Source organism: Mus musculus, chromosome X (assembly GCF_000001635.26).
Source record: "Mus musculus strain C57BL/6J chromosome X, GRCm38.p6 C57BL/6J".
NCBI lineage: Eukaryota > Metazoa > Chordata > Mammalia > Rodentia > Muridae > Mus > Mus musculus.
Genome location: NC_000086.7, coordinates 25547798 through 25571184, shown reverse-complemented (window position 1 = coordinate 25571184; position 23387 = coordinate 25547798). Strand labels below are relative to the sequence as shown.

Genomic DNA, 23387 nt, shown 5'->3' with positions numbered 1-23387 from the left:
GTGTGTGTGTGTGTGTTAGGTCAACATTAATTTAAACACACCAGATGCATGCCTGGTACCTGAAGAAACCATAGGAATGCAAATAAGTGCACAAAACAGTGTTTGGAAAAATGACTCTTCTGTTAAAACCACCTGTTCTATGCAGATGACCAGGCACAAAACACCCACATCGTGGCTCACAATTTATGAACAGCTAAAGTTTCAGAGAATCAGTGCACACTTCCAGCCTCTGTAGGCAACAGAGGCATAAGTGAGAGAGAGGGCCAGAAGGGTCTAGCACGTTCTTGTAATCAAGGTCAGTACTAGGAAGGTGGAGACAGGAGGGTACCAGGGGATATAGGGGATCTGGATGCTCCCTTCTGATCTCTTAGGACAGAATAAACTCTTGTGGTGTGCGTATGTACATTCAGAAAGAGTCCACACACATTCAATGTTACGCACATGAATAAATACAAACCAAAATTGCATGCAAGGGCCTCTACTGTTGAAATAAAGTAGTGCCGTTTGCAGTGTTTCATATGTTTCACATTTGTTCAAGTTTTTCAAGTATGTAAGGGCTTATAAACCTAGAAATTGTCTTAAAGCCAGTAGTAGCTCATTCCCACCTTCTGAAAACTCCCTTTGAAGCGATGGTGCCTGGTACTCCATGTACGCACGAGGAGGATATATTCAGCCAATCAGCACAGACCTGATTTCTCCAGCTTGCATCACAAAGGGTCCTCAGAATCCTCAGTCCAGGCATCTCTGCTGACAACGGTTTTTTACCATTGAGGAGTTGAGCACGGAAGGGTGCAGTTGTGAAGGTGTTCACCTCTGAGATAACCTTTAAGTGATAATCGGCTCTGCTCAGGGTTGTTGGACAGTTAACCGAGGTATGACAGGGTGGGGCATATCAGGCCCAGGTGGCCACTAGGTGAGGAAATGCCTCATGATCGCCATTTCCTATGGCTTCTGATTGTTAACTGAAGGTGGAGGACCATATTCATGGCAGAGGATTGAACAGGTCAGGGCCTTAGAAGATTGTGAACCCTTGGAGGACACTATCATAGGGCCTTGGGATAGGATCAGAGAGCTGGCTGCAGGATTGTGGGTCGGGGGAGCATGGGGCTGTGAGTGAGGAGCCTTGGCGCTTGTCCTGTGTGCTGTAAGGAGCCTTAGGGTCCAACTTGGCGCTTGCCCTGTGTGCTGTCCGGGATCCATTAGAAACACACTGAGGATTCCTCCCTCTTCATTGTCTTCTCTACGGTGTGTTCCTTTGGTATAGACTGTATGGACATTGCAGAGAGGGGAGTGACGTAGGAAGAATGAATGAAAAGAAGAAGAGGAGACATTACAAGAGATTAATACGTAATCTGGGAAGGATTCTGAACAGGGATCCTCCTGTCTAATCGCCCATGTATTGGGATTAAAGACTTGGACCACCAAGTTCAGCTTTTTCTCTCAGTTTTAGTTCTGTAGGATGGGATCTTCCTTTGTAGCTCAGACTGGTCTGGCTTGGGCTGGCCTTTAACTTACAATCTTCAGATGTTTGAAATCCTCGGCTTCCCCCAATCCCAAATTTCTCCAATATAAGAATTTTCTGTGTGGGTAGTGGTGGTGAGTGTTTGTTGTAGACTGAGCATTGGGTCTTCTTGACATGAATATATAGTTACTATGTTCATCATCTTTCTGGATGTACTATGAATTTACTTTAAAACTGAGATATACTGAAAATCGGAATTGCTGATGTTTTGTTTAAAAAGAATCTTTGGGAGATAGTACCAAAATTCAGATGCCTCAAAGTTTAAATGCAAACACATTTTGCTCATCATTTTTGGTGAGAAAGGGAGGACTCACGTATTAAAGGCTGGCCTGTTTTTGCCTTTTTTAAACTGAGAAATGGCAGATTGTTAACTTGGGTTCTAAAGAAGGATTTAAAATAAGTAAGTTAAAGAAGATTTTAAAACAAAGTTGGGAGGGAGAGGGACATGATAAATGGGATACATGAAGGAAATTGTAAGGGGAAGCACATATATATATGTGTGTATGTGTGTGTGTGTGTGTGTGTGTGTGTGTGTGTATACATATACACATACATATACACATACACACACACACATACACATGTACACGTGTGACCTTATTGAATATGTATGCAAAACTCTCTGATAAAGACAAATTATTAAAAATATAAGTGTTAAAAAACAAAAGAAACAATCTTTCAATGAGCTAAGATAATTATATAATTATTTGACTTTTTGACATTTTTAACTATTTAAATGATACCTTTGGATTTAGATAACTACATTTTTTTCTTTTTTCCTTTTTATTTTTATTTTTTAACTAAGAAGACAACTGAGCACTTAAGAGAAAAATGTCTATTAAGAAACTGTGGGTGATACCAAAGGATGGTTACTTATTACTTCTTGACTTTGATTCAGATGAAGAAGAAGAGCAGGCTCATTCTGAAGGTATCCAGTCTTCAGTATTGATTGTTTCCTGAAGTTCATTAGACCTTTCCCAACTCACCTGCAATGGAAGAAGTCTTTTCTAAGTTTTCATATACTTCATTTCTAATTTTACCTATATCTATATATTCCTATACCTGAGTTTTAGCAGTGCATATACCTACTCTTGGCACTGTAGACATAATATGTTGAGAAACGATAACTTGCTATGATTTTACCCCAGAAAAATACATGAACGTTGTTCCTATATGTTAGGAAAACATAAATTTATTTCATAATACCTGCAAATAAATTATTTCATTCCTTTTTTCTATTGTATATTTTCTTTATTTACATTTCAAATATTATCCCCTTTTCTATTTCCCCTCTGCAAATCCCCTCTCCTCTCACCTCTCCCCCTGCCCCCAAAACACCCACCCCCAATTCCTGGCCCAGGCATTCCTTAATACTGGGGCATAGGACCTTTACAGTACCAAGGGTCTCTCCTCCCGTTGATGACATACTAGGCCATCCTCTCCTACATATGCAGCTGGAGCCATAAGTCCCACCATCTGTTTTATTTGATTGGTGCTTTAGTCCCAGGGAACTCTGGGGGTACTGGTTAGTTCATATTGTTCATCCTCCTATGGGGCTGCAAACCCTTTATGCTCCTTGGGTACTTTCTCTAGCTCCATCATTGGAGACCCTGTGCTCAGTACAATGGATGTCTGTGAGCATTCACTTCTGTATTTGTTAGGCACTGACAGATCCTCTCAGGAGACAGCTATATCAGTCTCCTGTCCCCAAGCTCTTGTTGGCATCTGCCATAGTGTCTGGGTTTGTTGGTTATTTATTGGATTGATCCCTGAGTGAGGCAGTCTCTGGATTCATTCAGTCTCAGCTGCAAACTTTCTCTCTATAACTCCTTCCATGGGCATTTTGTTTCCCATTCTAAGAAGGAATGACGTATCCACACTTTGGTCTTCCTTCTTCTTCAGTTTCATGGGTTTTGCAGATTGTATCTTGGTTATTCTGAGCTTCTGGGATAATATCCACTTATCAGTGAATGCATATCATGTGTGTTCTTTTGTGATTGGGTTATCTCCCTTAGGAAGATATCATCCAGATCCATCCATTTGTCTAAGAATTTCATGAATTCATTGTTTTTAATAGCTGTGTAGTATTTCATTATGTAAATGTACCACATTTTCTGTATCCATTCCACTGAAGAGGGACATCTGGGTTGTTTTCAGCTTCTTGCTATTATAAATAAGGATGAACATAGTGAAGAATGTCATTATTACAAGTTGGAATATCTTCTGAGAATATGCCCAGGAGGAGTATTGCTGGATCTTCCAGTAGAAATATGACCAATTTTCTGAGGAAACACCCGACTGACTTCCAGAGTGGTTTTACCAGCTTGCAATTTCACCAGCAATGGAGGAGTGCTACTATTTCACCACATTCTCGCCAGCATCTGCTGTCATCTGAGTTTTAGATCTGAGCCATTCTGACTGGTATGAGGTGGAATCTCAGGTTTATTTTGACATGCACTTTCCTGATAATTAAGGATGATGAACATTTTTTAGGTGCTTCTCAGCCATTCGGTTTTCCTTAGTTGAGAATTCTTTGTTTATCTCTGTCCCCATTTTTTAATGGGGTTATTTGATTTTCTGGAGTCCAGATTCTTGAGCTCTTTATATATATTGGATATTAGTCCCCATCTGATTTAGGATTGGTAAAGATTTTTTCCCATCTATTGGTTGCTGTTTTGTCCTATCGACAGTGTCCATTGACTTATAGAAGCTTTGCAATTTTATAAGGTCACATTTGTCTATTCTTAATCTTACAGCACAAGCCATTGCTGTTCTGTTCAGGAATTTTTCCCCGGTGCCCATGTCTTCAAGGCTCTTCCCTACTTCCTCCTCTATAAGTTTCAGTGTCTCTGGTTTTATGTGGAGTTCCTTGATCTACCTAGACTTGAGCATTGTACAATGAGATGAAAATAGATCAATTTGCATTCTTCTACATGCTAACTGCCAATTGAGCCAGAACCATTTGTTGAAAATGTTGTCTTTTTTTCCACTGGATGGTTTTTGCTCCTTTGTCAATGATCAAGTGACAATAGGTGTGTGGGTTCATTTCTGTGTCTTCAGTTCTATTCCATTTATCTACCTGTCTATCAGTATACCTGTACCATGCAGTTTTTATCACAATTGCTCTATAGTAAAGCTTGAGATCAGGCACGGTGGTTCCAGGAGAGATTCTTTTATTGTTGAGAATAGTTTTTGTATCCTAGGTTTTGTTCTTATTCCAGATGAATTTGCAAATAGCCCTTTCTAACTCAGTTAAGAATTGTGTTGGAATTTTCGTGGGGATTGCATTACATCTTTACATTGCTTTCGGCAAGATAGCCATTTTTACTACATTAATCCTGACAATCAATGAGCATGGGAAATCTTTCCAACTTCTGAGATTTTCTTTGATTTTTCTTCAGAGACTTGACATTTTTATCATACAGATCCTTCTTTCACTTACTCAGTTAGAGTCACACCAACGTATTTTATATTATTTGTGACTATTGTGAAGGGTGTTGTTTCCCTAATTTCTATTTCATCCTGTTTATTCTTTTTGTAGAGAAAGGCCACTGATATGTTTGAGTTAATTTTGTATTCAGCTACTGCACTGAAGCTGTGTATCAGATTTAGGATTTCTCTGGTGTAAATTTTGGGGTCACTTATATATACTATCATATCTTCTGGAAATAGTGAGATTTTGCCTTCTTCCTTTCCAATTTGTATTCATTTGTTCTCTTTTTGTTGTCTAATTGCTCTGACTAGGACTTCAAGTACTATGTTGAATAGGTAGGGAGAAAGTGGGCAGCCTTGTTTAGTCCCTGATTTTAGCGGGATTGCCTCCAGTTTCTCACCATTTATTTTGATGTTGGCTACTGGTTTGCTGTCTACTGCTTTTATTATGTTTAGGTATAGGCTTTGAATTCCTGATCTATCCTGGACTTTTACTATGAATGGGTACTGTATTTTGTCAAATGTTTTCTAAGCATCTAATGAAATGATCATGTGATTTTTGTCTTTGAGTTTGTTTCTATAGTGGATTAAGTTGATGGATTTCTGTATATTAAACCATCCCTCATCACAGGGATCAAGTGTACTTGATCATGATGGATGATCATTTTTATGTATTCTTGGATTCAGTTTGCAAGGCTTTTATTGAATATTTTTGCATCAATTATCATAAGGGAAATTGGTCTGAAGTTTCCTTTCTTCATTGGGTCTTTGTATGGTTTGAGTATAATTGTAATTCTGGCTTTATAGAACAAATTGAATAATGTTCCTTCTCTTTAGATTTTGCATAATGGTTTGAAGAGTATTGGTATTATGTCTTCATGAAGATCTGATAGAATTCTGTACTAAACCCATCAGATCCTGGGCTTTTTTTTTTTGGGAGACTATTAATGACTGCTTCTATTTCTTTAGAGGTTATGGGAGTATTTTTACGGTTTATCTGATCCTGAATTATATTTGGTACCTGATATCTGTCTAGAAAAGTGTTCATTTCATCCAGATTTTCTAGTATTGTTGAGTATAGGTTTTTGTAGTAGGATCTGATGATGTTTTTTTTTGGATTTCCTAAGTTTCTGTTGTTATGTCTCCCTTTTCATTTCTGGTTTTGTTAATTAGGATGCTGTCCCTGTGCCCTTTAGGGATTCTGGCTAAGGGTTTACCTATCATGTTGATTTTCTCAAACAACCAGCTCCTGGTTTGGTTGATTCTTTTTATAGTTCCTTTCTTTTTTTTTTTTTTTTGTGTGTGTGTTTGAGTCCACTGATATTAAGAGATATTAAGGAAAAGTCGTTGTTGGTTCCTGTTATATTTGTTTTTAGAGATGGAATTTTGTTCATGTGGCCATCTTCTTTTGGGTTTGCTGCAAGATTACTTTCTTGCTTTTTCTAGAATGTAATTTCCCTCCTTGTTTTGGTGTTTTCCCTTCATTATCCTTTGAAGGGCATGATTTGTTGGAAGATATTGTGTAATTTTGGTTTTGTCATAGAATACCTTGGTTTCGCCATCTATGGTAAAAGAGTTTTACTGTGTATAGCAGCCTTGGCTGGCATTTGTGCTCTCTTAGGGTCTGTATGACAATTGTCCTGGATCGTCTGGCTTTCATAGTCTCTGGGGAGAAGTTAGGTGAAATTCTGATAGGTCTGCCTTTATATGTTACTTGAACTGTTTTCCCTTACTGCTTTTAATATTCTCTTTTTTGTGTGCATCTGGTGTTTTGATTATTATGTGATGGCAGGAATGTCTTTTGTGGTCTAAAGTATTTGGGGATCTGTAGGCTTCTTTTATGTTCATGGGCATCTCTTTCTTTAGGTTAGTGAAGTTTTCTTCTATAATTTTGTTGAAGATATTCACTGGCCCTTTAAGTCTGAAACCTTACCTCTCACCTATACCTATTATCCTTAAGTTTTGATTTCTCATTGTATCCTCAATATCCTTTATGTAATTATTTCATTTATAAAAGCTGTTTGAAAAACTCACGTGGGCAGTTTTTCCAGAGAAATGCAAATTGAAAATACTTTATTAACTATTACTTATATACATACTTTCAAATGTTTCCATTTTCTATTGTCAATATAGTAAAGAGGCCAGCATTTGGCAAACATGAGAATATGCCACCTCACGTAGAAGCAGATGAAGATATAAGGTAATATTTTCAATTTTTCCCAGTTCAATAGAGTACTTCAAAAGTAGTGTTTGTGATCCCTTCACTGGAGGAGTAGATTCAGGAAAATCAACAATTCATGGACAGATGCAGCTATATATTGAGTTCAAGCCCAGCTTGGGGTCCTTAAGTCCTTGTCATCAGAAACACATAGCAACTAGGACAATATACCCACCTGCATGGGATCTTCCCAGATATACACACAAACAAAAGGAGAAACAAAATAAAAATAAGAGGGGGACCATCTGGGAAGAAGAAGGGTCTCAGCAAGTGTGGGAGAGTTATGAATAAACTACTGTGTGTTGTAAATGTATGAATTGTTAAAAGTAAATAATTCAGGTTCACTTTGGTTGTCTGGCATGTATTTTATATGCATATGACATTTGTTCCAAACCAAACATTATATATTTATTCTAAATAATTAAAAGAAGTTCCTGTGTAAAGTTTTGTGTGTGCTAGGCAAATGCTCTACCAGTCCACTATATTTCTAGCTTTAAAATTTTATTGTCCTTTCTTCACAGAGATGAACAAGACAGTATGTTGGATAAATCTGGCGGTAGGAGTTTTTGGAGATATTTGCCTGTTGTTTGAAGAGGACATGAGATGGCATCAGATCTCTATAAACCCTACAGCATGAGAGGATAATTTTAGGTTTCACAGTAATTGTAGTTTTCTTTAAAACACATACAGATGACTACTCACCCAACATTCAGAAACAAAGATTAGCTGAAGGTGTACCTCAGTGGTACAGCACCATGAAAAAGCTATGAGTTTCATCTTCAGGGGTGAAAAAAACAAAACAAAACAAAACCCAACCAACACATGAAATTAACAAAACACCTACCAAACAAATAAAACACAGCAATAAGCCTCGCAAATGAAATGTTAGTTTTCCCAGTTTGCCAAATTAACTGTAAAGTGAGCAAGAAATGCAATAGGCTATTATAAGGAAACAAACAAAACCAGCATTAAGCATTTTAGGAACCTAAATTTAGGCATGATTAGAAAAATACACCCCCCCCCCAAAAAAAAAGACAGTGGCTACAGCAACATAACAAACCTTGCAGAGGGGCTAGAATTATGGCTTACTTGGTAAAGTGCTTTCCTTGAAAATATATGGACTTAAGGTGGAGGCCTAGAATCCACTTTAAAAATGCAGGCTGCAGTCCAGTGCTGAGTAGGTAGAGATAGCTAGCTGGCTAGCCAGGCTAGTGACGTTGGTGAGCTGCAGATTCAGAAAGACCCTGTCTCTGAAGATTTAAGTTGGATCAGGCAGTGGTGGCGCATGCCTTTAATCCCAGCGTTTGGGAGGCAGAAGCAGGGGGATTTCTATGTTTGAGGCAACTCTGGTCTGCAGGTTGAGTTCCAGAACAACCAGGGCTATACAGAGAAACCCTGTCTGGAAAAACAAACAAACAAAAAATGTAAGTTGGAATATGATTGAGAATACAGCCTTCTTCTGCACACATATACTGAAATGTATACACATCATTTTTGCTGAATCTCTTTTTTGATTTACAGAATCCTTTAAAATTATGTTTTTTTTTTCTTTTTCTGGAAATAGACAATATTAGGAAAGTGTCATATTTCTATAATCTCCACTGTATATTAAAAATAAACAACTATGGAGAGAAATGATCCAGCATACCTTAAAACACACACAGGACAGGGATGGAAAGATAGCTTTCAAATTAAGACCACTTGTTGCTCGAAAACCAAGGTTTAGTTCCTAGGACCCATATAATGGCTCACAACCATTTGTAATTCTAGATCCAGGGGAATTGGCATCCTATTCTAGTTTCTATGAGCACCAGACATGCATGTTGAACAAATACAAACATGCAAAAGCACGTTAGTTAAATAAATAAAACAAATCCGAAATACACATAACTAGCCCCTTCAACTGAAACAAAGTAGGAGAGTCTTCTTTGGGGTTCATTTTATTTTAACTTTCAAGTTACTATTGCAAACTTGGAAAATGGAAAGCTTCTGGGTAGTAGTGGCAGCTAAAATACTACCTCTTTTTTGCTGCTTGGATGACAGATGACTGATAGAGCCTCTCTCACTTTTGTAAGCATGTGCAAACACGGCCAGTCAGCAAGGGGCTTGGCTGAGATTGTTTTACAGCTGCCCAAACCCTGTTACCCAGTATGCTTTGTGGTGGCCACGAAGCTGAGTTCTTGAGGAAGGGAAGTTTCTTGAGGAAGCATGGTAGGGGGAAGTCTCTGTGGAGGTAGTCAGTGACCTGTTAAAAGATGGTTAATAATGGTTCAGGTGGGGGTCCGGGTGGGGTGAAGGTGGCGGGGCGGAGGTGTTACTTCCAGAGTAAGGAGAGGAGGTGACCCTCCCTGGACTCCGGATAGCACTGCTGCTGGGTTCACAAACGACTTTACCCACTTAGACCTCTGCGGTGAAAAACGGAGAACTTCACTAAGGGCAGGAGTTTGAAAAGCCTAGCATCTAGCAGAAAGCAGGAAGGCCAGGGAATTGGAGACCCAGAAAGTCTTCCTTGGGCCTGGGGATGTGAAGTGTGAGTAAACTGGAGGTCAGTTTGTGGCAGAAACAGACTAGAACCTTTTCTGTGCTGCTGCTACCCGACAGAAATTCATTAAAAACAAACTGAAGACGAGTCTTCATTTTCTTTTACCTGGTGTTGAAAGGACAGATTGCCGAAATTTGTATATATAGGATCCAAACGGCCTCAAAATCCCGAGGCTCCTCTCAGCCTCTGAAGTGCTGGAACTTCAGACATACTTCAGGCCAGGCTGTGTTTATTTATGTGTTGTTTTGGCTTAGGGAAGTAAGCTCTAACTCTGTATCTCAGGAGTGTCTGAAACCTCATGTGCAGCTTGAACTGGCCTTGAAACTGAAGTCCTCAGCCTTACAAATGTACTGGGGCCTGAGGAAACATGCTTGTTTTATTTTTTATTTTTAAAATTTGTGGGGTTTTTTCATAGTTGAAGATTGAACCCAGAGCTTCTTGCTGTAGCAGTGAAATATATGTCCAGCCGGACAGAACTTTATAATTTAGATTTGTATTTCGATGAAAAAGATTGAGGAGCTTGGTTGTGATAATAGCAACTATGATTTTATTTGGAGATTGAGATGCAGACACATTTGCTCTAACTTATCAAAAACCTTGCAGGAATGGGACCAACATGAAGATCCTCCTATGTTTAGATATAAACCCACTTGAAGTCACAGTTAAAGCCATCATAGTGTGTGTGTCTGTGTGTGTGTGTGTGTAAGAGAGAAAGAGAGAGAGAGAGAGAGAGAGAGTTTTAAACTAAAAAATAACAAACCTCTATTCTTTTATAGTAAAGAAGACCAAGATACTTTATTCAACTTAAATAATTCTTTTTAAAAATGTGTACATATTAAAGTTAAGGTTATTAATGGCTATCTTTGAAGCCAACTATTGTGTTCCATGTTTAAATACTAAAGTCTTTAGTATTAAATCAGAGGGTAATAGAAATATGGTTTTATCTTTAAACCCTTCATGCAATTATGAAGTGCTGTTTTTGTAAAAATCATTCCTTAATGTTATTTTATATTTCAATTTTATTAGTTTATGTGATTTTTTATTCAAATGGCTTGAGAAAATTGCTTTTTTTATTTTAAATCAGAAAACGTAAGTTTCTCAGAGGAATGGCAGCGTTTTGCACGTTCTGTAGAGACACCAATGGAAAACTGGAATTTGTTAAGTGGTGATCAGCAAGTTAGGAATGCTTCAGAATTGGACCTTATGGAAGGTACCAGATATTTAATGATGGGCATTGATGTTACACTTCCTTTTTTTCTCAGTTGTTCTTCTTAGGCTTGTAAAGGAGATCAAAAATCTCATATTGTATCTCTTGTCTTTAATCACAACATATAAATAAATAGCTTAAAACATATTTTTAGATGACAATTAGACATTACTTGATTTTGTTTAACTTCTAAGCAAATAATAGATCTGCTTTAAAACCTAATGTTGGCACTATGCCTGAATGATCACAAAGTATTTCATTAAAATTTTCAAAATAACATAATTGTTTTAATATCTTGTTTTATTACGAACCCAGTACAGAATCCAGTAACTCATGATGATGGGAATGCAAATCCTGAAGAAGTAGTTGGAGATACACGGTAATATATTCAAACTTACTATTTCCTTCTTAGTGTAAGTAATTCCAGAAAAGTTTAATTGATTGTATAGCAAGTAATGTATATTAATAATTGAAATATGATATATACTATAAACAATATTTCTATTAGATTAATCCTTAATTTGAATGGTTTTCTTGGAGGGTGTAATGTTGTGGGTCAAACTCTCATCGTCCTGCTTGTAGGACAAAAGCTGAGCAATCAAACAGTATCCCCAGCATCCTTACTTTTTAACCTTTAATTACTTCACAGATCTCCAGTATAAAATATACTGGGAAATTTTGAAGGTACATTTTTGGATATGTAATTTGTTTAAAACTATATCGTATTAACATAATTTATATATTAGATAATATTGATTAATATACTATATGACATCTTAATGACTTATTTATATGTAGTATTTTGTGAATATTTTTATTTTAATTCAATTTATTTATTATTCGATATTATCTTTATTTACATTTCAAATAATAGCCCTTTCCTGATTTCACCCCAGAAACTCCCTATTCCATTATCCCTCCCTGTGCTTCCATGAGGTTGTTCCCCCACCCACCCAATCCCACTTCCCCACTCTGGCATTTGCCTACACTGGGGCATTGAAACTTCACAGGGCCAAGGACCTCTCCTCCCACTGATGTGTGACAAGGCCATCCTCTGCTATATATGCACTGGAGCCATGGGACCCCCTCTTTTGTTGATGGCTTAGTCCCTGCGTGCTCTGGTAGGTCTGGTTCGTTCATATTGTTGTTCTTCCTATAAGGTTGCAAACCCCTTCAAATCCTTCAGTCCTTCCTCTAACTCCTCCACTGGTAACCCTATGATCAGTCTGATGGTTGGCTGTGAGCATCAGCCTCTGTTCTTGCCAAGCTCTGTCAGAGCCTCTCAGGAGAAAGTCATATTAGGCTCCTGTCAGCAAGCACTTGTTGGCATCCACAATCGTGACTGGGTTTGGTGTCTGCATATGGGATGGATACACAGTTTGGGCAGACTCTAGATGGTCATTCCTTCAGTCTCCGCTCTGTACTTTATCTCCATGTTTCCTCCCAGGAATATTTTGTTCCCCATTCTAAGAAGGACTGAAACACCCACACTTTTGTCTTCCTTCTTCTTTAGCTTCATGTGGTCTGTGAATTACATTTTGGGTATTCTGAGCTTTTAGACTAATATCCACTTATCAGTGAGTGCATACCATGTTTGTACTTTTGGGATTGGGTTACCTCACACAGGATTATATATTTTAGATCCATCCATTTGCCTGTGAATTTCATGAAGTAATTGTATCTGTACCATTACCATACATTTTTATCATTATTTCTCTATAATACAGCTTGAGTTCGGGAATGATTCCCCCTGAAGTTCTTTTATTGTTGAGAATAGTTTTTTGATATACTGGATTTCTATTATTCCAAATGATTTTTCAAATTGCTCTTTCTATCTCTATGAAGAATTGAGTTTAAATTTTGATGGAGATTGCATTGAATCTGTTGATTGCTTTTGGCAAGATGGCCATTTTTACTAAATTAATTGTGCCAATCTATGAGCATGGGAGATCTTTCCATCTTTTGAGATTTTCAATTTCTTTCTTCAGAGACTTGAAGTTCTTATCATACAGATCTTTCGCTTGCTTGGTTCGAGTCACACCAAGGTATTATAATTTGTGACTATTGTGAAGGGTGTTGTATCCATAATTTCTTTTTCAGCCTGTTTATCCTTTGAGTAGAGGAAAGCTACTGATTTGCTTGAGTTAATTTTATATCCAACCACTTTGCTGAATTTGTTTATCAGGTTTAGGAGTTCTCTGTTGAAATTTTGGGGGTCACTTACATATACTATCATATCATCTGCAAATAGTGATATTTTGAATTCTTCCTTTCCAATTTTTATCCCTTTGACCTCTTTTTGTTATATAGTTGCTATGGATAGAACTTCTAGTACTATAAAATACTACTATATTATATACTACTGTGAATAGGTAGGAAGAGAATGGTCTTGTCTTGTCTGATATTAGTGGGATTGCATCAAGTTTCTCTCCATTTATTTTGATTTTGGATACTGATTTGCTCTATATTGCTTTTACTATGTTTAGGTATGGGCCTTGACTTCTTGATCTTTCCAAGAATTTTATCATGAAGAGTTATTGAATTTTTGCAAATGATTTCTCAGCATCTAATGAGATCATACTGTTTTTTTTTTCCTCAAGATTTTTTACATAGTGGATTACGCTGATGGATTTCCATATATTGAACCATCCCTGTATCCCTGGGATGAAGAACATTTGATCATGAAGGATGATCATTTTAATGTGTTCTTTGATTGGGTTTACCAGAATTTTATTGAGTATTTTTGCATCAATATTCATAAGTGAAACTGGTCTCAAGTTTCCTTTCTTCATTTGGGTCTTTGTATGTTTTGGGTATAAGTGTAATTGTGGCTTCATAGAAAATTGAATAGTGTTCCTTCTCTTTTGATTTTGCATAAAAGTTTGAAGAGTATTGGTATTAGGTCTTCCTTGAAGGTCTGATAGAATTCTGTACTAAACCCATCTGATCCTGGGCTTTTATTTTTTGTGAGGGGGTTGGGAGCCTATTAATGACTGCTTCTATTTCTTTAGGGGTTATAGGAGTGTTTACAGGGTCTATTTGATCCTGATTTAATTGGTAACTGATATCTGTCTAGACAGTTGTCCATTTCATCCAAATTTTCCAGTTTTGTTAAGTATAGGCTCTTATAGTAGGATCTGATAATTTTTTTTGGGGGGGCGGTTTTCCTAAGATTTTGTTGTTATGTCTCTCTTTTCATTTCTGGTTTTGTTAATTTGGATACTGACTCTGTGCCCTCTCTTTAGTCTGCCTAAGGGTTTATCTATTTTGTTGATTTTCTCAAAGAACCAGCTCCTGGTTTGGTTGATTCTTTGTATAGTTCTTTTTGTTTCCACTTGTTTGATTTCAACCCTGAGTTTGATTATTTCCTGCCTTCTACTCCTCTTGGGTGAATTTGCTTCCTTTTGTTCTAGAGCTTTTAACTGTGCTGCCAGGCTGCTAGTGTATGTTCTCTCCAGTTTCTTTTTTGGAGGCACTCAGAGCTATTAGTTTTTCTCTTAGGAATGCTTTCATTGTGTCCCATAAGTTTGGATATGTTGTAGCTTCATTTTCATTAAACTCTAAAAGTCTTTAATTTCTTCCATGACCGAGTTATCGTTGATTAGACTGTTGTTCAACTACCACGTGTATATATATGGGTTTTGTATTATTTATATCATTATTGTTGTTGTTGTTGTTGTTGTTGTTGTTATTATTATTATTATTATTATTATTATTTGCGGGGTTAAGACAGGGTTTTTCTGTGTATCTCTGGCTGTCCTGGAACTCACTTTGTAGACCAGGCTGGCCTTGAACTCAGAAATCCACCTGCCTCAGTGTCCCGAGTGCTGGGATTAAAGGCATGTGCCCCCATGCCTGGCTTATTTATATTATTATTGAAGATAAGCCTTAGTCCGTGGTGACTTGATAGGATGCATGGGATTATTTAAATATTTTATATCTGTTGAAGCCTGTTTTGTGACCCATTATATGGTCAGTATTGGAGAAGGCATCATGAGGTGTTGAGAAGAAGGCACATTCTTTTGTTTTATGATAAAATGTTCTATGATATCTATAGATATAGATATCTGTTAAAACCATTTGTTTCATAACTTCTGTTAGTTTCACAGTGTCTCTGTTTTGTTACTGTTTCCAGGATCTGTCCGTTGCTGAGAGTGGGGTGTTGAAGTTTCCCACTATTATTATGTAGGGTACAATATATACTTTGAGCTTTAGTAAAGTTTCATTTATGAATTTGGTTGCCCTTGCATTTGGAGCATGGATGTTCAGAATTGTGAGTTCATCTTTGTTGATTCACACTTTGACAAGTATAGTGACAGTCCTTGTCTTTAAAAAACAAAAACAAAAACAAAAAAAAAAACAATAACAAAAAAAACAATAAAAAAAACAATAACAAAAACCTTTTGGTTGTAAGTTGATTTTATTCCATAGTAGAATGGCTATTCCATGTTGTTTCCTGGAAATATTTGCTTGCAAAGTTTTTTCCAGACTTTTCCTATGAGGTAGTGTCTGTCTTTTTCACTAAGGAGGGTTTCCTGTATGCAGCAAAATCCTGGGTTCTGTTTATGTATTCAGTCTATTACTCTATGTCTTTTATTGGGGAATTGAGTCCATTGCTATGAAGAAATATTAAAGACCAGTGACTGTTGGTTGTTTCCTGTTACTTTTGTTGTTTGAGGTGGAATTATGTTTATATTGCTATCTTCTTTGGGGTTTGTTGAAAGAAGATTTCTTTCTTGATTTTTGTATGGTGTAGTGTTTCCCTCCTTGTGTTGTAGTTTTCCATCTATTTTTTTGAAGGTTTGGATTCGTGGAAAGATATTGTGTGAATTTGATTTTATCATGGAATACTTTGGTTTCTCCATCTACGGTAATTGATAGTTTTGCTGGGTATAGTAGCCTGGGCTGGCTTTTGTGTTTGCTCAGGGTCTATATAACATCTTTCCAGAATCTTCTGGCTTTTATAGTCTCTGGTGAGAATTCTGGTGTATTTTTAACAGGTCTGCCTTTTTATGTTATTTGACTTTTTTCCCTTACTGCTTTTAATATTTTATCTTTAGTGCATTTGTTGTTCTGATTATTATGTGTCGGCAGGAATTTCTTTTCTGGTCCAGTTTATTTGGAGTTCTGTAGGCTTCTTGTATGTTCATGTGCATCTTTCTTTAGGTTTGGGAAGTTTTCTTCTATAATTTTGTTGAAGATATTTGCTGGCCCTTTGACTTGGGAATCTTCTCTCTCTTCTATACCTATTTTCCTTAGGTTTTGTCTTCTCATTGTGTCCTGGATTTCCTGGATGTTTAGGGTTAGGAGATTTTTGCATTTTGCATTTTCTTTCACTGTTGTGTCAATGTTTTCTATGGTATCTTCTGTACCTGAGATTCTCTATTCTATCTCTTGTATTCTGTTGGAGATGCTTGCATCTATGTCTCCTTGGTTTTCTTTCTCCAGGTTCATCTCTCTTTGTGAGTTTTTATTCTGTATTTCCATTTTTAGATCTAGATGGTATTTGTTCAATTCCTTCAACTGTTTGATTGTGTTTTCTTTAACTCTTTAAGGGATTTTTGTGTTTCCTCTTTAAGGGCTTCTAGCTGTTTTCCTTTATTTCTTTAATGGAACTATTTTTGTTCTTAAAGACCTCTATCATCATCATGAGATGTGATTTTGAATCTGAATCTTTCTTTTCCAATGTGTTGGGGTATTCAAGACATGCTCTGGTGGCCAAACTGGTTTCTGATGACGCCGACTAGTCTTGGTTGCTATTGCTTATATTCTTGCACTTACCTCGTGCCATCTCATTTTCTTTGGTGCTACCTTCCCTTGCTGTCTCTGTCTGGAGCCTGTCCCTCCTGTAATCCTAGTTGTGTCAGAACTCATAGGAGTCCAGCTATCTCTGAGATCTTGGGATCCTGGGATCCTGATATTTTGGGTGTGTCTGAGCTCCTGGAAGTCATGCTGCCTCTTGGATCTTGAAATCCTGGTGTGACCAATCTCCTGAGATCCTGCTGTGTCAGAGCTCCTGGGGGTTAATCTTTTTCTTGGTGTTGCAAGATTTGGTGGGGTGCCAGAGCCCTAGGTTTTCTCTAGACACAGTTGCATAGTGCAAGGAACCTGTGCCTCTGGCCGGGAGGATGATTTTGTTTCCCTGGTTCTTGTGGGGTTCCCAGATACACAGGGTGTTGGGAAAGATGTTGTACCCTCTGCTGTGCTCTTCTGTCAGAACTCCAGTGTTCCTGGGTGTGTCTGATCTCCTTGGAGTCAAGCTTCCTCTGTGATCCTGTGATCTTGAGCATTTCAGAATACCTGGGAATCGTGCTCCCTCTGGGTGTTTTAAGAGTGGGTGCAGAGCCAGTACCCCAGGTCTTATCCAGGTGCAGTTTCAGACCAGAAGGAATCCATGCCACTGGAAAGGCAGGAGTTCCTGTGTCCCTGGATCCTTAGGGACTCAGTTACTCCTGATGTTGGGGTCATTCCTGTGATCCTGGGAGTGTTAGAGCACCTGGGATTTGAGCTTACTCTGGGTATTGTGGGACTAGGTCAGCACCCAAGATCTACTCATGACACGGACTCTTGCAAATATTTTTGATTTAGCATCATGGACTTATTTTTGCCTGTGGTACAGAAGTGAAAATGGTGCTTTTTCAACAGGTGTGACATTAATTAAACTTAATTTTAATTTTTTCGTGTATTTGTGTCTGTGTTGCATATATACACATGTGGAGGGCAGAGGAGGATGTTGGGTTTTGCTCTATTTCTTTCCACCTTATTCCCTTAAGACCTGCTCTTTCACTGAACATGTAGCTAGATAAGCAGCCAGCAAGTCCTACAAATTCTCACTCTGCCTATCACAGTGCTGCTATTGTAGAAGCAACCATCCATGGTTAGTTTTCTAAATGGGTACTAGAATCAAACTTGCGAACGTCCTCCTTTCACAGTAAACCCTATTTATTACTGAGGCATCTTCATAACTGCATTGAAGGGATTTTTAGAGGAAAAAAATGATGTAAACTTTTCTACATTCCATGTATTCAAAGCTAAGTGATATGTATACAAAATTCTGTACATGCAACAGTATTTCTTAGACCCAGTATTAATTTTATATTAAGTCAGTTTCTTTTCTAAAACTCCTCTGTGCTTTTCTTTATATGACACAATGGAAAAATGAATTCTTTAATATAACCCTTATTACTTATTTTTTTTTAAATTTTATTTTATGGGTATGTTTGTTTTGCTTGATTGTGTGTATGTACACAGCTTGTATGTCTTGTACCTGAGGAGGCCAGATGAAGGCATTGAATTCCCTGGAACTGGAGTTATAGGTTGTGAGCAACCTTGTGGATGCTGGGAATCCATTCTCAGATCTCTGGAAGGGAACCAGTACTCTTAACTGATGAATCATCTCACCAATCCCCTCACTGATTTTTATAAAATGAATTATGTAACTGAAAGTGAAAGACAAATTTACTAACCAGTGAGGGAATGAAACTCAGATCCCAAAGAATCTATTTTAAATTATATGTAATTGAATGTTGCATGAGCTTTCTTAGAGGATAATAATTTGTCTTTGATATATAGTCTCACTATGTATGTCAGGCTGGCTGGAATTTTCCTATGTAACCTATGTTGTCCTTTACACTGGAAATCTCCTGCTAAGCTTCCTAGACTAGGATCATAGACCCAAAACGTCTTAAATGGCTTAAGAAACACTGCTCTTAATACCTATTTTTCAGACATATTTGTGTATTAGTGTTTTGCTTACAGGTATATATGTGCACCACATATGTGCCTGTTGCCTATATATATAAGATGATTATTTCAGACACCTTGGACCTGGAGTCACATAAAGAGAAAACACATGGAAACTTATATCAAAGATTCTTTCAAAAAATGCAACCAGAAATTAGAATGACTTTGGCAAATGAACAAATGGGAGAGGTAGAGTTGTTAGTTTTGTAGGGTCATATTTGTATCATTTTAAAAATTATATGTGGCTGAAGTTGAAAAAGAAAACATTACTGAGCTTTTAGTAAAAATGTGTGTCTTTGATTTTGTCTAAGCAGTTAACCCTATAACTTCATGCCTTCAAGGAAACTAAATCTAAATCTTAGAAATCTGTGAAAACTTTTATTTTCTACTTTAAGTACCTGTTAATGAGATTTTAAAATTTGATTTACATTCATTGTGGAAACACAGAAGTCTTGCACAAAATCTTAGAAGTGTAATTTGTTGTTTATTATGTTTAACAATATGGAAAAAAATCAATTACATATGCAGACAATTTGTATATTTTAATTTACTTATGTTTTGCACTAAGTCTTAACTGAATCAATATAAGAAAATAAATTAGACATTATATTTGATAGAAAATAATGAAAAAATACTTTGAAATACAATTAATTTTCTAAAATAAGATATATATGTATTAAAACTTCTTTAATTTTTGAAAAGCTAAAACATAAAAGAAGACTTCTCTGATAATCTTTCAGGGAAAAAAACTATAATGATTTCCCATTAGATAATTTTTTACTGCTGTTTTTCTTTTTATAGTATGAAATGGTCAATTTATTTTGTTTTGAGTGTTCTTTTTCATATTGGTATGAAATGTGACTGCTTTTATTACTGTGCTTTACAGAAAGAAGATCAACAACAAATTGTGTGAGCAGAAGTTTGATATGGATATACAGAAATTCAATGAAGAGCAAGAAAAATCAGTGGTTGGTATCATAACTAACTTTATAATTAACCTAGAATAACTAAGTATCAAATAGGAATGGAGAAACTAGCCTTGTGTTGGGCACATGAAACGAAGTTAAGTTTCATTATCTATCTATACTTGGTTCTGTTCTAGTCCTACTGAATTGTAAAGCATAGAAGTATGATCACATAGTATATCAATGAAAACCACTAGGTATTTTCTGGTAGACCAGATTATAAATTTTCAAGAGGCAGACTTTTGCTAAAAGATGAAGAGAGGATTACCAGTTTCTACAAAAGGAAGCACACTATGTCAGCCTCAGGTACAGTTGAAAGGAGAGAGAAAACTTACTTACTGGTGTCATCTGGACTCTGTTGTTAATATTCGAAAGCCAACTCAAACTGGCAAATCAGTTCTTACAATCCTAAACTTAGTACAAATTTAGTAACAACAGTGGATAGAAACAACCTTTCTCAACAGCCCTGGCAGAATATTCCTGTGGAAGAATATCACCAAACTATTTTAGATCATCTCTCCATTACTGTACCAATGACTGTAGTCATCACATAGTTTCCAAGTAAGATCTGAGATGATGACCATATTAACTATTTTTTATTTCATTGGTTAATAGTTTGAGAAGTATTCAATTTGAAATGAACAGGAGATCCATTCCTGCCTGGGAAGGCATTGAGGAAGCTGCCATTATGAGTCAGTTCTGGAAAGAGATAGGGACTAAAGATAAAAAGTAAATGAATACTCCAATTGAAGGCAATTTTTAAACCTTGAACCCTGGATGAAATTTCAAGGGGGAGTAATCATCCATGTATATGAGGAGTCTAAAGACAGACTCCCAGAGTTCTTCAATATTTGTAATTCTGCATGAGGTGGGGGTGGGGGGTGAGAGTGAACCAGTAAGGGAAGAGAACAATTGGTACAAATAAAACTACCATGAGTGAAGGAAAACATTTAAGGAAGAAAAGTTCACTAATTTTGTCATATGCTGCTAATTGGCCAAATAAAATAGATTTGCAGGGCTGGAAGATGGTTTATTTGGTAATCTTTCTCACTGTAGGCATGGAGACTCGAGTTTATATTCCCTGAGTAAGCATGCACGCACACACCTCCACCACCACCACTACCACCAACACCACCAAGAACAAAACAAACTAGCAAAACTAAAAACAAACACCACAACAATAAAAGTTGGTGTGGTGGTGAGCATTTTAGAACCACCAAACTCAGATTTAGTTCAGAGATAAGAATATTCTCAGAGCTTCCTAGCCACCAGTTGTAGCCTAATGGATGAGCTCTAGGTTCACTGAGACCCTGTCTCCCAAACAGTGGGATGCAACCAAAGAAGACACCCAATATTAATCCTTTGTCTCCATATGTATGCACGTGTACATTTTTTAAAGGGAAACTTCACAAAGTGCAGGTCATTGTACTTAATCAGGATGATTTGAGTGGAAATGTGAGGTACAAAACTGATCACAGTGAATAAAGGACAAAATAGGAATCTAGTAGCACAATGAGAAAAGGTGGAAACGGCTTGTCATAATTTTTTTAAATGCAAATTACCATGGTTGTCTGCCAACATAAAGAATACAAAGAGAAATTTATATTACTTCTTCCATGTGTTACTTGAGATTGGAACCTAGAGAAAACAAATCTACCACTAAACTTTGTCCCCAGACATCTTTTTACACTTTATTTCGAGGCAGGGTATCTTTAAGTGATCAAGACTATTCATGATCTTGTGATCATTCTAACTCAAACTTTATAAAATTTAGTTTTATAGGCATTACACTGACGACCAGCTAAAGTCATGAATTTAAAATAACAGTTACAATTGCTGAAACTCTTGACAATAGTTGAGAAAAGTGAAGATGTTGGACTTAGTAAGAATAAGTATAAGGCATCCTTAAGAAAGGAAGAAAAAGTATAAGACATGGCACATACACCTTAGGTGGGGGCTAGATACAGAGATGAGGTAATGAACCACCTCCTGGGATTACTTCTGCTAGTTAGAAAAAGGAGGCCACCATATGGTAAAAGCATTAACACTAGCTAGAGTTAAGCTTCCAGGGCTAGGATTTTACCAAGTTCATGTTTACATGGTACACGCCTATAAACTTAAGTACTTGAGAGGCTAAGGCCAGTCTTTGCAGCATGGCAAACAATTTCTCATAAAAAAAAGTTTTATTAACCCACAATTGGTAGTATAATTGTATTTCATGTTACTTAAAAATATAAGTATATTTAGTCATAATAGTTGTTAAAATGTTAATCACTTGGAAAACTATTCCTTTTACTTTTCATATGGAATTATTTTTGCTCACGTAAACATTTTAGTATTGGAAATACATTAAGTGGTTGGTTGTTAGCCTAGCATTCATGCTGCATGGCAGTAACAACAAAAATGAACAGAATTGTTACAGTAATGTTTTCATATTACATTTGTAGAACAATTATCAAAAAGAACAAGAAGCATTAAAACTGTCCGAATGCAGTCAGAGACAGACCCTGGAAGCAATTGAAAACATGCATGAGAAGTCCATGGAGGTATGTTGCACATGGTCCATAAAATGTCCTTAGGAAACGAAATATGTTTTAGGAATCAAAAAGTTTAACTACTTGCTATTTTGAATTATTTCTTACTGAAGTGACTGATATTATCTGTAAAATCCTAATGACTTTGTAGGAATTATTCAAGACATGAAATGATAAATTGGGAATTTGACCTCAGATGTACCTCATAGTTTATTAACACTATAATTATCCTGCTTAACTAAACATAGCACATATATACATCATTTGCACAGAATCTTTCATATTTGTATCCTTGGGAGTTTGTTTAGTAAGAAGTGCTTTTCTGTTTTAGGGTTTGATGAACATGGAGACCAACAACTACGATATGCTTTTTGATGTAGATGGTGAAGAGACATTATGAAGCATACTCTGAAGTACTCTTCTCCTTTCCCATCTTCAGACTAATGAAGCATACATATTTCTCCCTTGCTGGTACATTGTAACCAAATAAAAAATTCACTAACATTTTTGTCTCCTATGAAACAGAGTTTGAAAGGCTCTTTAATCCTTGTAATTCAGATGATTCTAAGAAGGAAGTTAACCCCTGTGAAGTGATTACAAAGTTAACTAGGATGTATACCTTCAGAGTCAAAATAGAACTCCTTTATTTTTTAACATCTTTAATCATTTTCTTGTTTAAGTGTAAGAGCCTCTTTATATTAACTTCCAAACAAAATCTAAATGAATAAGTGAGTGGCAAATAGTCCTTTGTACCGAAATTCCACACACTAATGTAGTGAATTATTTAAAATTTATTCCATTATCTTTTTTTAAAGTCCAGACTTTATCCCCCTCCTTGTCCACCCTCTGATTGTTCCACATCCCATACCTCCTTGTCTCATGCTCCCACACCCCCACTCCTCATCTCTAAGAGGATATCCCCACCATCCTACCCCCACCCCACCAGACCTCCCTACTCCCTGTGGCCTCAAGTCTCTTGAGAGTTAAATGCACCTTCTCTAACTGAGTCCAGACCTGGCAGTCCTCTGCTGTATATGTGTTGGGGGCTTCATATCAGCTGGTGTATGCTGCCTGGTTGGTGGCTCAGTGTCTGAGAGATCCTGGGAGTTCCAGGTTATTTGAGACTGTTGGTCCTCCTCCTTCAACTCCTCTTCCTCAGCTTCTTCTAGCTTTTCCCTAATTCAACCACAGGGGTTCCCAGCTTCTGTCCATTGCTTGCATGTA

At 36.9% G+C, this 23387-nt stretch overlaps 1 protein-coding gene across 1 annotated transcript; it reads left to right on the top strand.

Moving 5' to 3' along the window:
- The first annotated feature begins 735 nt into the window (after window positions 1-735).
- Window positions 736-22684, top strand: Gm1993 (predicted gene 1993). The gene is made up of 9 exons (NM_001102677.2): window positions 736-872; window positions 2328-2450; window positions 7088-7154; window positions 7694-7728; window positions 10799-10924; window positions 11237-11300; window positions 19551-19632; window positions 22077-22175; window positions 22495-22684. The coding sequence occupies exons 2-9, from the start codon at window positions 2354-2356 to the stop codon at window positions 22561-22563; spliced, it is 639 nt and encodes a 212-aa protein (NP_001096147.1). The 5' UTR covers window positions 736-872; window positions 2328-2353; the 3' UTR covers window positions 22564-22684.
- Window positions 22685-23387: the final 703 nt, after the last annotated feature.

Bases quoted from the DNA above. Each gene is read 5' to 3' on its own strand.
- Gm1993 (NM_001102677.2), top strand. From the start codon at position 2,354: ATGTCTATTAAGAAACTGTGGGTGATACCAAAGGATGGTTACTTATTA. The intron at 2,451-7,087 runs GTATCCAGTCTT...TTGTCAATATAG, and splicing joins AGAGCAGGCTCATTCTGAAG to TAAAGAGGCCAGCATTTGGC. The intron at 7,729-10,798 runs GTAGGAGTTTTT...ATTTTAAATCAG, and splicing joins TATGTTGGATAAATCTGGCG to AAAACGTAAGTTTCTCAGAG.